At 43.8% G+C, this 14,522-nt stretch overlaps 2 protein-coding genes across 5 annotated transcripts in view; one reads left to right on the plus strand and one right to left on the minus strand.

Annotated features, from left to right (window-relative positions):
* The window catches only part of loxl3b (lysyl oxidase-like 3b), a 53,545-nt gene extending 48,708 nt beyond the window's left edge, over positions 1-4,837 (plus strand). For all 4 annotated transcript variants that reach the window (XM_083634212.1, XM_083634214.1, XM_083634215.1 and 1 more), the window contains 4 exons: positions 922-1,037; positions 1,545-1,681; positions 2,321-2,432; positions 3,807-4,837. In XM_083634212.1, coding sequence (XP_083490338.1) covers positions 922-1,037; positions 1,545-1,681; positions 2,321-2,432; positions 3,807-3,877 — 436 coding nt within the window. In that variant the 3' untranslated portion in view covers positions 3,878-4,837. The remainder of the gene's footprint in view (positions 1-921; positions 1,038-1,544; positions 1,682-2,320; positions 2,433-3,806) is intronic.
* Positions 4,838-8,944: 4,107 nt separating this feature from the next.
* On the minus strand, positions 8,945-14,522 carry mrps26 (mitochondrial ribosomal protein S26). Its single transcript, XM_083633374.1, has 4 exons — positions 14,133-14,522; positions 12,320-12,466; positions 11,959-12,082; positions 8,945-10,161 (listed from the first exon to the last, which is right to left on the minus strand). Exons 1-4 carry the CDS (start codon positions 14,378-14,380, stop codon positions 10,030-10,032), a joined length of 651 nt encoding a protein of 216 aa, XP_083489500.1. The 5' UTR covers positions 14,381-14,522; the 3' UTR covers positions 8,945-10,029.

A 14,522-nucleotide genomic window follows, 5' to 3' on the forward strand; every position in this document is an offset into this window, starting at 1 on the left:
TTCCCACATCTCATCTAGTATCAACTCGTTCGTATAAGCTGCTACTTTCATCCGTCCGTCTGTCCATCCATCCATCTTCAACCGCTTATCCTGAGTCTGGTCACAGAGGTAGCAGATCCAGCAGGGGGCCCCAAACGTTCCTTTCCATGGCCACATTAACCAGCTCTGACTGGGGGATCTCAAGGTGCTCCCAGGCCAGTGTGGAGATGTAGTCATTCTACCAGGTCGTTGGTCTGCCCCGTGGTCTCCTCCCAGCTGGACATGCCTGGAAAACCTCCCTGGGGAGGTGACCAGGAGGCATCCTGACAAGATGCTCAAACCACCTCAAATGGCTCCTTTATATGCAAAGGAGCAGTGGTTCTACTCTGAGTCTGTCACGGGTGACAGAGCTTCTCACCTTATCCCTAAGGGAGATGCCACCCTCCTGAAGAAGACCCATTTCGGCCGCTTGTATTCGCAATCTCCTTTCCTGTCTTCCTTCATTCTGGACATCTCTCACATCCGGACACGACCCCACTCTCCTCCCACAGTTGTGTCCAGCAGATCTCCTCACATCCATTTTACCCTCTGAGTCAGTTGTAGCAGTTTCAAACTAGTGGGAAGAGAACTGTGAAGTTTAACCTCCTCATCACTTTTTAGCCTCTCAGACAGCTCAGCGATGATAGAAGAGGATAAATATGTCTAACAGCTGCTCTGGAAATAGCATCAGTTTGTTTTGGCATTAAATAAAGCAGAGTATCTGGAGGATGGGATCTGCAGCAGTAGTACCATACCTTCAAAATGTACCTTTGTGTACAACTTGTTTTCTGCTATCAGTCATCTTATAAGAGTAGATATCACTTTTAAATGATGGATGGATCATCTAATTCTCTAATGAGGCTCTTTGTAGTCCATTATGAATTGTTCTCTTGTGTTTTGCAGACACTACCACAGCATGGATATCTTCACCCACTATGACCTGCTGAACGCCAACGGCAGCAAAGTGGCCGAGGGACACAAAGCCAGTTTCTGCCTGGAGGACACAGACTGCCAAGAGGGTGAGTCTGGCATCAAACCCCCCAATGCTGCTGTGGCCTTTCAGATTAGGGGGGGCGGGTTCTTCTGTTTGGAGCACGAGGTTATGGGATTCCCAACTAACCTGCAACTATCTGAGTTGTCCTGACATAGTGAACTCCACCTATCTGCAACCCCAAGCATCTTAAATCAGACATTACAAATGACATAGGCTTGATCTGCAAATCAAACAGTTGAAATCCAGGTGTTAAAAATTATCTGCAAGTACAGTATATGACTTTACTAGTTTTTGGAGTTGTTCACGGTGGTGGTTTTCACGGAATTGTGTTGCTAGGGAACAGTTTGAAACCTAGTGTATTTCCTGTCAGCTATTATATTAGGAAACACTGCAACAGGAAGTAAGCTAGGGCCAATTTAGAATGTTTATGTTGTCAAGTTAAAAACTGTCTTTTCTAAATACAGGATATTAATGTTATCTATCTAGACTCATTCATGCAGTACTGTAAATCCATCTTTCATCTGTTCCCCAGGAGTGTCTAAGCGGTATGAGTGTGCCAACTTCGGTGACCAAGGCATCACTGTGGGCTGCTGGGATTTGTACCGTCACGACATCGACTGCCAGTGGATCGACATCACAGACATCAAGCCTGGAAACTACATTCTGCAGGTGAGCAGCAGCACGGCACCAATGCTGCCAGGGGACACAGAGGAAAACAACAAGACATACAAACTGCATTTTGACACTAGGCTTGGGCGATATATTAGTGTGTTGGAGGACCCCCCCCCCCCCCTTCTAAATTACCAAATTTCTTCCACCCACTAGGAGTCACACACCCATAGTGACCCACACTAAAAGTCTGTACTCTCGCTAATTTTAGCTTCGGAGTGCAGCTTCGGAGTGTTCAGCTCCAGGTGGTTCTGGTTGCACCAGGAGGCCAGGTGATCCACTTCCTTCTTGTAGGCTGACTCCAGTGTACCGAGTTGGCAATTCAGTTTGATATCAGGCTAGGAAATTGCAAAACAGATGAACTATCTACCAGGTCTAACATTTAACCTGCTAGTTAAACATGTAAAATCCATCACTGCATCTGAGTAATGCATGTGTGTCTGGGACTTAGCCTAGTTAAGCCTAGTTAAGCCTAGTGAATAAGTCTAGTAGGCATTCACTTATTATTAGTGAATAAGCCTAGTAGGCTTATTCACTAATAATGTTGTGTTAATATCTGCTATCACTTTGTTTTTTATTACTGTCTGTAACCCTCCATCCTGTTATGGAAATGTTCTTCCCGGTGTCTCACCTCTTCAGATTGTGATAAATCCAAATTATGAAGTGGCTGAGAGCGACTTCACCAATAATGCCATGAAATGCAACTGCAAATATGACGGCCATCGTATCTGGCTCCATAACTGCCACATTGGTAAGCATTCAAAAACAGCAAAAGTACCATAGAGACACTGCGCAACGCATCATCATTCAGAAACCAGCCCAAGACGGGGGAAAACAGAACCCCCCCTCCAATCCTGGCGTTCTCCTATGTCACGTGCATGGTTGCGTGTTGCACAAAAAGATCGTATATACGGAAGATGAACACTCCAACTTACTTCCTTGACAGCTAGATCCACATGTTTCTTCTCGCCAATTCTCAATGGCTTCCTTGTTTTTTAACTGGCGATTTTTTACATTTGTTGTCTGCGCAGCCCACCACACAACAGCTTTTAGCTATGTTTAATTCAAGGAAAATGACGCTGGTGTGTGGAAATTAACGGAGCTTTTCCCCCGTGATGGGCGTGGTCTATTTCATGCAGTGTCTATCCACCTTATTTTTGGCGGCCATGATGCACCATGGGTGCTGGCTGCTTCCTTCTGCTGTCCTCTTCCCCCGTTAAGTCTAGCTTGACACAACACAGCCCGTCTAATGCACCCGTCTGTAAACGGTGCAGCTGAGCTGATAAATGCCGACTTGTTCAACGAGCAACAGGTTAGCGAATGTGATAGATAACATCATTAGGCTACATTCCCAAAACGAGTGTTATTTTGTGACGAGCAAACTTTTAATGTCGGAGTTCGACAAGGAAATGCGATGCGAGGAGGCACACGCTGCAGTCATGGGCTGCAGTGCAGAGTACTATCCAGGCAGCGTCAAGCCAGCGTAAACACAGCTGCTCACGTTCTAGACCGGATATTGCTCCCAGAATTATTTTACAGCGGGAGCCTCACAAAAATAAGGTGGATAGAGACACTGTATGAAATAGGCCACGCCCATCACGTGGGAAAGCACTCCATTCACTCCTATACACCAGCGGTCATTTCCCTTGGATTAAACATAGCTAAAAGCTGTTGTGTGGTGTGGGCTGCGCAGACAACAAATGTAAAAAAATCGCCTATTAAAGTTTTTTTGTACTCCCGAGCAAAACAAGGAAGCCATTGAGAATTGGCGAGGAGAAAAATGTGGACCCAGCTGTCAAGGAAGTAAGTTGGAGTGTTCATCTTCCGTATATATGATCTTTGTGTGCAACACCCGACCACGTAGGGCACTTTTCCTAATAGGAGGCCAGAAAATCCGAAGGTCCCAGTTGTCTGGAAGGCAGCAATAGGAGAACGCCAGGATTGGGGGGAGTTTGTGTTTTCCCCCATTTTGGGCGTGGTTTCTGAATGATGACACGCTCCGCAATGTCTCTATACTTTCAATTGTTCCATTCACATCACATCTAGTTGTTTTGTTTACTGCTTTATTCATTGTTTTTAATATACAATTACTTACTGGGACACAACTTCTAACCTTTGTGTCCAGGCGACGCCTTCAGTGAGGAGGCAGAGAGGCGGTTTGAGAAATACCCCGGACAGAATAACCAGATTTCTTAATCAACAATCATCAAGATTAATCAACAATAATTTCACAACGACGTGAGAAGCAAAGAGGGGCTCGTATGTATAAAGAACCACCACGAGAGAGACACATACCCCTCGCTCTGCTGACAGCTACCTACAGTATATGGATCTCTCCCCAAATCCCATCTGATCACATCACATCTGATCAATTAAGTCATTTGGAGAAGGAGCCAAGTCCCAGTATTATTTTCTTCTGGTGAATGTGTTGTATGCCTGAGTTATTATACTTGAATATTCGAGTGCTAATCTTTCTCTGAACTTTTTTCCGTCGACAGTCTTTTTAAACAGTCTGTCGTACAATTTGTCTTTCTGTATGACTGAAATGTACAGCCTCCCAAATTGAATGTTTTGTTCCGTGTTATGAATGGATTGTTTTATTTTTTACTTGGAGGAATCAGGTGTCAAGCTGAAGTGTTGAGACTTGTTAACACATGAAAAACGAACAAAAACAAAACAAAAAACTGAGGCATTTATTTTGCATGAACAACCATCCATTTCTGTGTGATGCAGCTTTGTGGAAGTCTTACTGGTCTTGAGTGCAGGTTCATACAGATATTATTTAATACCTGAAATGTACACAAGCCTGAAAACACAGATTGTTCCATCCATCTTACTGCCGTCTGGACCACTCGGTCAAGCTAAAATGTGCCTGCCTCCACTCACACAATCATTTATTTTGTGAATGTATTTATTGCTATCAAGGTGCTCAAAGACAGTACATGTCAATGATTAGCTTTTGTTCACTATAGCTTTATTGTCCGTATGAAATGCTTTGGAACCAGTTTGAAGTCATAATGTAGTATAGCCTTAGTCTGTATCCATTTTTCGAACTTGTTTTATGGCCAAGACAGAGATTATTGGGAAAAGATGAAACACTACAGTTACCCAAATGAATTGCTGGTATGTAAACCACACCGCTGCACCAAATAAAAATAAAGAAATAATGACTGTGGTGTATCTAAGATACATGTTTATTTTATTCTAAATTGTATTTCCCTATGTATGTGTCATGACCTTAATACCAGTACTGACATAATTACAGTAGGTTGCTTTATTTTTATTTTTTTATTTTTTGCTTGGCTGAATAGGTTGAAGAGTCCATGTCACTGATTGAAAAGCCACACACACTCTGAGCGTGACTCTCTGTTAGCAGCAGCCTCCAGCTCTGTTGACGAGCTGAGAGTTCATCATCTCAGTCTGCTCAGGCGTTTCACTGCTAATCTCAACCTTCAGTGCCACAATCCTGTTAACCTCAATCACCAATCACATTAAACAGTGAGCACAGCATTAGACCAACTGCCTTCACATCCCGTGAGCTAGATCACTAAAGCCAATATACAGCATTTACTCATGTAGTGGTGAATCGAAAGGTGGGTAAACTCTGGCCTGAAAAAGAAATCTACAGTTCAAAAGTGTTCTTGAAAAATCCATTTATTGAAGTGAATCTCAAACCAACATGATCAGTTGACATCTTGTGTCTCCCTCCTCTCCACTGATGTGGCCCCTGCTCCAGATCTCCTGGGGGATTTCCTCCACTGATCTTCATCATCAGGTCACCTGCCAGGCCTGCCTGACAGGAGGATCACAGTGGATCAGTTGCACGTTGTCATACAGGAGACGCTTAGGACCTTGGCTATCTTACACGAAACACTCAAAACAGTGTGGGACACTGTCCATGCTGCCTCCTAGAGGACAGAACATGAATAATAAAAATGCCATTTTGGATCACATGTTTCCAAGCATGACTTTACCTCATTCTAAGGACCTTGGGTGAGCAAGAGAGATCCACTAGTGTCATTGGCCGGCCACTGATGACGTCATTGTAAAGGACATCAAAAAATGTGCTATACACATATACATATAAAGTTGCCTTGCCTTGCTTAGAAAAACAAACCTGAGCAAGTATCCAATTAAGCATTTGGGATACTTGCTCAGGGTTGTCAGTCAGCTTCCCTCCTTCAGACATAGCCAGATGTAGGCTGGCAGCCAGCTGCCTGGCAAAGATATCTGAAGCAACTACTAGCCTACATGACAAAACGGAGACTAGTAGAGAATTACCAATATACAGCTTTAAAACAGACCTGAGAGTTTTCAAAGCTACATGAGAGAACTAGCCTAACAATGAGACCAAATTGTGAGTGCCTGAATTGCAGGAGCAATGAGCATGGTCACAAAATTGATCAATTTTATAATCTGGAAGATGGACTTTTAAGACAGCACATGCTGTTAGCATTTATCAACTTGTGTGGAAGAGCAGGGGATGATGTTAGCGGACTTGGGGAACTTTAGGAAGACTAGGCATCTTGTGCGCTACGCGCGCTCGATTCCTAGGCTCGCCCGCTACGCGGGCTCGCTAGCTCGTCCTGCCGCTCGCCAAGCTGGCCCTGTAGCTCGCCACGCTGGCCCTGCAGCTCGCATTCACAGCTACGCCATAGTAGTTTTGCTTGATCGTCCAATTCATAACCTCAGCAGGGAAGGATTTATGACATCACTGATGATCTCACAATGTCTATGACATCATCAGTGCTCAATGCCTATGTGCAGTGATGTCATCAGTGAGTGATGTAATCAGTGATGTCACTCAAGCAACAATTGATGACATCACAATTGCTTGAGTGACATTACTGATGATATCACTGACATCACAATTACTCTGCATAGTGTGACAACATACCCTGTGATGGGGAATCTTGTCACAAATGCACATTTTGTAGCCTACTTAAATTTAAACTATTAAGATTATACATTTGTGCAAAATAACTTTTATTATTTATCAACAAAAGTAAAAGTGACAAGATGCACAGGTCTCCCCTACAATTGGGAGAAAATCAAAGGGCAATCAGAGAAAGAAAAAAAAACAATGGAGGTCGAGTTGATAATCAGGGAATCGATTGCCAGGGAAGTGTCTGTTGTCAGGCTCTCAGGTTCCATTCCCAACCTCCATTACCACCCTGGAGCCTCGATCCTGAGGTGCTGTGTGTGCACTGGCCATCACAGTCACTGTCCACATAAACCAGAGGTCCTAAAAACTCCTCCAAGATGACTAAGTCACTGGCTGAAAATGGTGTGCTTAATTGGTCCATGAAGCTTTGAGGGGCAAGAGAGGGGTTTTGGTATGTTGGAACCTTGGTAGGTTGGATCATTGCCCCTTCTGCAGCTGAATTGGTGAGGTAGAAGTTGGGTCCGGGTGAGGTGTAGGAGCCTGACTGATTATTGGGTGGTGCCACTGGAGCGCTGAGGTAGTCGTTGGGCTGGTTGTTGGGTAGGAGTGAGGTATAGGAGACTGGCAGATTACACGGTGCAGCCATAGCGGTACCACAGACGTGCGGCTGTGTGCTGCTCCGCCACGCTGCGCCCGCACCTCGCTGTGGCTGGCTGCTGCCCGCAGGCCCTGCCAGGGTGGAACTCTGCCCTGCTGCAGCCTCATCCCCAGCACCATCGACCATCTTCTCTTGGAGTTTCTTTAACTTTCTCCCCAGTCTTTCTTGTTTTGGTGGCATGACGAGACAGCTCATTTTCTTAGCTGGCTCACTTGCTGCACTGAATGGCTGGATCTCCATCGTAGGCAGCAATCCTCCAGCGGCAGGTCGGAGGATGTATCCTGCGTAAGCCAAGTTTCCATCTGCATCATTGACATATACCGCAACGCTGTCATCTGGATAACCGGGCTGAGGACCAGGGTCGACGGGCAGGGTCGTCCAGGAAGGTGGCATTTTGCACAGCAAATACCTCTCAGATTTCAGAATTTTTCTCTTCGGTTTTTTCCCTTCACTTTCCTTTTCATTTTTCTTCTGAGAAGGCATTGTATTATTGACAGCTAGACAAGTATGACAAGAGCTGACTAATTTCGCCCTTTATAGCAGACTATGACGTCATAATGTGACGTCATAATGCACCACGACGAACGTTAATACCAGTCTGCACCACATGCAATGCTAACGTTACTCAGCGCCCTGAGCCTGTTTTCATGATGTGCAGAGATGTTACAGTAACCTGACTCACGTGAAGCAAGCCCATCCATCTGGCAGTGTTAGGTTAATGTTTCAATGCCAGCACACTGGCCAGCTGGCTCTCCTTCTCCTACCAAGTATTCTGCTGTGCCGTGCACCGAAACTTTAAAAACACCAGTGAGTGTGCTCGCTACTGGCTTATTGCCAGTTTGTTTGAATAATGTTTCAATGCAACATCAAGAAATAACTATCCCTTATCCCTGCATCGCTCACAGTGCACTATTGTTGTTTGAGTAACTGTAAATAAATATTAGCTTTATAGAATTTGCAATCTTTGAGTTAAACTAAAGTCCTTTAAAACGTCTCCAGCCATCAGCACTGATCAGACAGACCAGCAGAGTTCAGGTGACTACAAATTAACAAAGCTAAGTGTATTCCTGGTTTTGCTAAAGATGTTAATGCCATAAAAGTGATGCCCATCATACTACTTCATACAGTAGGCCTACTTCATACTTCAGTTCATATACACATGGTACAGTATTCACATGACTGTAATTAAGTATATTTTGTGTACTTGTACCTTTTTGCCACATTTTAAATCTCATCCAGACCATTACATAGTACAGATGTGGAGCGATTCACAGTGAACGATCAGTCATCAAAGAAGAGAAGGGTAATCTGGCTTCATTTTGTTTTTGCTCTGGCAAATTTTCTATTGAAATGAATCTGAACTCTGTCCTCTCCTTTTAGAATCACATAGAAAATAACATTTTCTTTTCTCAAAGGTAACTCAGTCACTTTTATGTAGTTGATGGAATTCCTGATGGTACAAAAAGTAGTCTTTTGTTCTCAAACACACTGTGTACAAACATTAGGAAGACCTTTGTAGCCTATTTATGCTCTGGTTAATCAAGTTCAACTCTGTATTGATAATATTAATAATGTAGCCAACTTTCTAGAATCAAGTTCTCATTGAATCCAAAATCACTTGAGTGCTACAGTGGACACAGCAGTATTAACATACATTTATTTTTACAGTCACATAATTGTAACTTCACCATTGTGGACAGCAATGGTGAAAAAGCTAAGACATATCAGACAATGTTCTTGTATTTACAGGTTGTGGTGTGGTTAAAGCAGGTCGGGGGGGGGGGGGGGGGGGGCTGGGGGGGAATAGCGTGATCCTCCCACGCCAACACTTTTCCAAGCAAAGTCGCTATTGGCTGCTCAGAAATTCGCTAGATGACGTCACACTAATTTACATATCAATATATGCTTACGAAAAAAGCACGCCTTGGCGTAGCCGGGGTAATCATTGATTGTTGTGATCATTGTATGTTGTAATATTAAATGCTGACTCTGCCCACCCGGGCCAGATTTGGCATACGCCGTTAGAAATGACAAGTAAAGCCTATCCTGTTGCCCTCAGCAGAGGAGAGAAAGGAGAGGAGGGGCTGCACTGAAGTGCTGTGTGTGTCAGACAGGCAGAGAGAAGGAGAGAGAAAGAAAACCTGGCAGCAGATGCACCAATTTATAGGCAAAATCCATTAGGATTCAACTGGATTCAACAGATTACCGTTGCTTCCCATGGTCAGAAAAAGTCGCCAGATTTGTCGCTAGTCACTTTTGAGAAATAAAGACACCAGGGGGTTCTGAAAAGTAGCTAAATTTAGCAACGAAGTCACCAAGTTGACAAAACTGTCCCATGTGCTACATACATCCTGTCGGTGAAACTCCTCGCTGTCAGATGAAAAGAAGTGGCTGGTGGTGACTGCACATGTATTGGAGGAAGCATGTGCTAGTCGACTACAACTCTTCCCAGATTGGCAGAGGGGGTGGAGCAACAAACACGGACAGCAGGAGGAATTGGCCAAGTACAATAGAGAAAACGGGGTAAAGCTTGGACGGGGGGAAAATACAAGCAATTTCAGTTCCAATTTAAATTCAAAACGTATACAAAAACAAATCATCTGCTGATCTCAAATGTTTCCTCGTATGATAGATACAACAACCTTCTCATGTCCAAAATGTTTTTCAGAAGTGAATCCACTGCCTGAATCCATTCGGTTGAACCCAGACTCCAGTGCTGAGTAGAACAATGCAGTTCATTTAATGAGGTGGATCGAGTCATCCGTCCTGGTTCTTCTGGGTAAGACACAGTTCAGCCTGTTTGTTTCACTCCAGCACCGTCTGCCTGACCACTCGGCCTTCTCGGTCGATGGCAAAGTTGTAATTCTTTGGATTGTCCAGAGCCTCCTCGATACGCTGATCCAAGTTCTCCAACGTGATGAAGTTCTTGGCTTCCTCCTATAACATGGAAAGGAGACAGTTAAACATCTGAGTTGGGGGGGGGGGGGTGGACATCAAAGTGAGCCAGAGGTCTGATTTGGGATCCAACTAAATTATAAATCCAGTATTAGCAATACAGCCAGGATGGGCATGGTAGCTGAATTTAAAAATGTCACTGCTCCTTTTTTATAAACTGAACACATACTTCCAAAACACATGAAAAGTAGGTGTGTCTGAGGAAGCATGGGGGACTAATTACCGCCCAGTGGCAAACAACTGCTTCTCTCAGGTGAAGGGAATTCTGTTGGAAGAATGTGATGTGATTTTTTTTATTACACCTGCTCGACAAAAAAACCTTTTCTCATGGGATTCAACATGCTGGAGACAGTGTGGTTTTGTTAATCCCAATCATTATATTTTCTGCGACTGTAATGCAATTAATTCATTTTGGCAGGACATACATAAGATCTTAGGAGGGGGACTTTATTTTCAAATGCTATTCTGTTTATACCTAGGCCTATCGACTGTAAACATGACACTTAAAGACAGAAGTATCCGTTCAAAATAATTCTGGCTGCTAATAATTAAACAATAACAAGGAAATGGTTACAGCCTGAACCGCCTACACTACAAGTCTTTTTTTAAATCACGAAAGATATATTTATGATGGATAAATTTACCTTTTCTTTAAAATTGCAAACAAATAGATTCCAGGCAAATTGGGCTAATTGGTTGCAACCTCTCAATACCATTGACCCAGACTTTCATATTTTGATTTGTTTCTTCTGTGCTCCTTGTCTTAGTTTGTTCTGGGGCTGATCGATTTTGAAAAAGTATCTGGTTGGGGATGTTGAGACTGGTGTTGTAATTGTGATTTGATTTGACATATTGGAGGTAACTATGTACTTTCTTGTTTTTTATTTTTTACATTACATTTGATACTTTACTGGACAACACAGACATCTTTTGTGAGCTTCTCTATGGGGGTCTGTACCAACGGTGATGTTTATCTGGGTTTGCGGACTCTGTTGTGTGCATTGGGTCATCTCTACAGCACTGCTGTTTGATTTCAAAAGGTGTTGTGACTCACACTTCGCCTCTGACCAGTATTGTACCTCATATGATTTGTAGGAGACATAGGACCCGATGAAGCCGCTGTAAATCACTCAGCCCTTGTTCATGGCCAACATCTCCCCACTTCCCCCGTTCCCCCCCTCTTTTTTCTTGTATGTTAATTCAATTTTGTGCTCCTTTTCCTGTCTTTTCTGTGTGTATGTCTATACTTGAAAAAATAAGAAAGTATATGATGAATAATGATTGTTGTAAAATTTGATGGACCATTGCGACTCTCAATAAAAACTATAAATGAGAAAAGTAGCTGGTGGAAGCTACTATTAGCTTTCTAGTCGAATCGGGTTTAATTAGCTATCTTACTCATCTCTATTGTCATAATGTGACTTTCTTGTGCCAATTACAGACCACTGTCACTACTCAAGGGAAAGCAGAGAGGTGTTGGCTTTGGGATTTGTTTTGTTTGTACACTGTATTCCAACATATTTGTTGTTATTAGTCAGATTTAGGAAGGTTTGTTCATTGTTAAGTCATTTGAGACATGGTTTTCATGTTGAAGGGGTCTCAAAATTAATCTTCATTTGACTATCAGTTTTACTGCAGTTCCTACTGATCGCCAATAGAGGGCGGTAAAGATCAAAGATAAGTGTGATAGAGAGTTACTGTCCCATACAAAGTTCCCTTCCAGTTTGGGGAAAATACCACACAGGTAGAAAATAAACACAAAGTTGTTAAACATCATACCTGCAGCTGCAAAATCTCGCTCTCTTTTTCTTTGATCAGTTCTTGCATCGCTTGCTCTCTTTGAACGGCCACTTCTTTCTTCTTCAGCTCAGCCTCTTCCATTTCTTTCTGGACCCTCATTTGTCTAAAAAACACACAAAGAGGAGATCCGAGTAATACCTGACATCATCATCAGATACAGAACCAAGAGCAACCAGGATACTGCTGACAAAGAGGAAGTAGAATGCATAAATAACGTGTTCATCCCAAAGCATAACAGTGATTTGTTTTTTTACAACCACTTATTGAAACACCACAGCAATGAGCGCTGAGCAGATGTCAGCAAGATACTAATAAAAAGCAGATTAGACGTTGTCCTGACCTGAGTGTGAGCAGGCGCAGGTTCTCCTGCTGGTTCCAGGCCATGAGGGAGCGATGCTCCTCCTCGTCCTGCCTGGCTCGCTCCTCGGCCAGAGAGCCCGTCTCCTCTTCGTACCTCTTCCTCAGCATCTCCTCCTTGAACTCCATACTGACAGACACACAGAACACAGCCCGGTCACAGTAGTAGTCAATTCAATCAACTCAATCAATTAATGTAGCATCACCTTGTTTATTGTTTATTGTTTAATTAGGTAGTAACACTACCTAATAGTTACGCCTGTGTTTGCCTGCTATAAGCAGTGTTGGGCAAGTTACTTTCAAAATGTAATATACTACATATTACTAGTTACTTTCATTTGAAAGTAATAAGTTACTTTACAATATTACTGTATGAGTAGTCACTTGTTACTTATTACACTACTTTTGCATTACTTTCACCAAAATAACTGCAGTAGCAGAATGGCATTGCCGCCCTGGAACCATCCTGAAAAATAATTTCAGTGTAAACCGTCCAAGATTGCAAATGTTATCCTTCTCCTTTGTTATTGTCATCTATATTAGTTATTTGCATAAAAACACACAATTTGATTAGGGAATGATTGTATCTTTATTTAAATATGTGCTGTATGTGCTTTGATTAAAAAAAAAAAAAGTGACAAAGTAACTGGTATACTGAAATCCTATTTAATAAGTTTAAAAATATTACTGAGTTACTGCTAAAAGTAATATTACATTTATATTATATTACAATGAGTTACCCCCAACACTGGCAAAACATAAGACACGCTGGAGGAACCAGTTTTAATAGACGGTTAGACAGAGGAGTCAGTGCTTGTCTAGTCTCTCCCCAGACTCAAATATTATGTTGAATCGCTGCGCTCCGCATGCTACATGTGAGTATGTGCCAGTTAACAGCCACTGCTGGTTTTGGGTTTAAATTGAATGAGTGACAGGTCGTAGCACCGATGAGAGAGCGGTTCGAAAAATGGGCTGCGCCTCCCGTAACCTCGCGTCACCAGGCTCTTCTCGGGGAGAAAGAGCCTGGCTCCCGCCCCCAATTGATTTTGTCACCCTACCTGGTTCCGGCCTAGAGCCCGCCCTAGACCGGATGGGCAGCGTTTCTAGCTCGTCAACTTTTACGTTAACTTGACAATTTGACCCAAGTATCAGAATGGCAAACAACAAAACAAAAGATGGACGTACCGAACGAAGTTTTTGAAGAAGTTATTTTAGAAACATTGCGGATTCACAATCTCACATCTTTTAAGCCGATACAGAAGCTTTGCATCAGACAATTAATCGAGGCAAGAGACGTCAAGCTAACGGCAACAAAGACGTTTTTTGGCGCACTGCCTTCCGGTGTTCATTCTGGTTCCGTGGTTTACGCCCCATGACAAAAAGCGGGATGAAAGGTGCCCAGACTAGCCTCCCGTGTTGTCTGATCGCAAAGTCGTTCCTGATTGGAGAGGACTGAAGCCATCACTGGCATATGACTGGCCAAGTGAACGGTTCCCTCCCATAACCAGCCCTCTGAGGGAAAGTGTCCCAGACCCAGAGAGAGATCTGCAACATGCAACATGCAGTGTATCAGCACTCATGGGTCTGGCGTTGAGACTAGTGCTTGTCTGTCTGTCAATATGTCAATGGTCTGTCACTGTCACACACTGTTCTGTGTGGCAGACAGTGTCTCAGTGATTGTTGCTGGCTAAAAGTGTTGCTGGCTTTATCCTGCTCTCTGTCAGTGAGTGACTGTCAGACAGTGTCAAGTCAGACAGACCGACCTTCCGCCTGCGGTTTTTGTGGTGTTCACGTACCGAAGTGCGCGCATGATGAGGTCGTACTCGGTGAATCTCTCCCTCAGCACCACCATCTCCACCGGGTCGACGGGAGGAGGCGTTTTGATCCGCCCCTCTTTGGACTTGGCAGGCGGGTCGCCGCGGGACTTTCTGCCGCGGACAGCCTCCAGCAGCACGGCGGCTCGGGGTGCGAGCAGACGGGCCGCGGGCACGCTCCTCCCGCTGATTACCTGAAACATGGCGGCGTCGAAAAGCGATACAACCATAGACAATACAGTCTATGGATAAAACGACCAGTTACCAGAGGAAACGCTACGGAACGTCAGTCACTGCACAGTGCACGCAGGCCTCGGGTTTGGGTAGAATTTTGACATGTAGACGGAATGTTATCGCGACAAGGAGGCGGCC

This window comes from Poromitra crassiceps, assembly GCF_964638095.1.
Source record: "Poromitra crassiceps genome assembly, chromosome: 3".
Taxonomy (NCBI): domain Eukaryota; kingdom Metazoa; phylum Chordata; class Actinopteri; order Beryciformes; family Melamphaidae; genus Poromitra; species Poromitra crassiceps.

Bases quoted from the DNA above. Each gene is read 5' to 3' on its own strand.
- mrps26 (XM_083633374.1), bottom strand. From the start codon at position 14,380: ATGGTTGTATCGCTTTTCGACGCCGCCATGTTTCAGGTAATCAGCGGG. The intron at 12,467-14,132 runs GTACGTGAACAC...TGTGTCTGTCAG, and splicing joins CTCATCATGCGCGCACTTCG to TATGGAGTTCAAGGAGGAGA. The intron at 12,083-12,319 runs GTCAGGACAACG...TGTGTTTTTTAG, and splicing joins CTGCGCCTGCTCACACTCAG to ACAAATGAGGGTCCAGAAAG.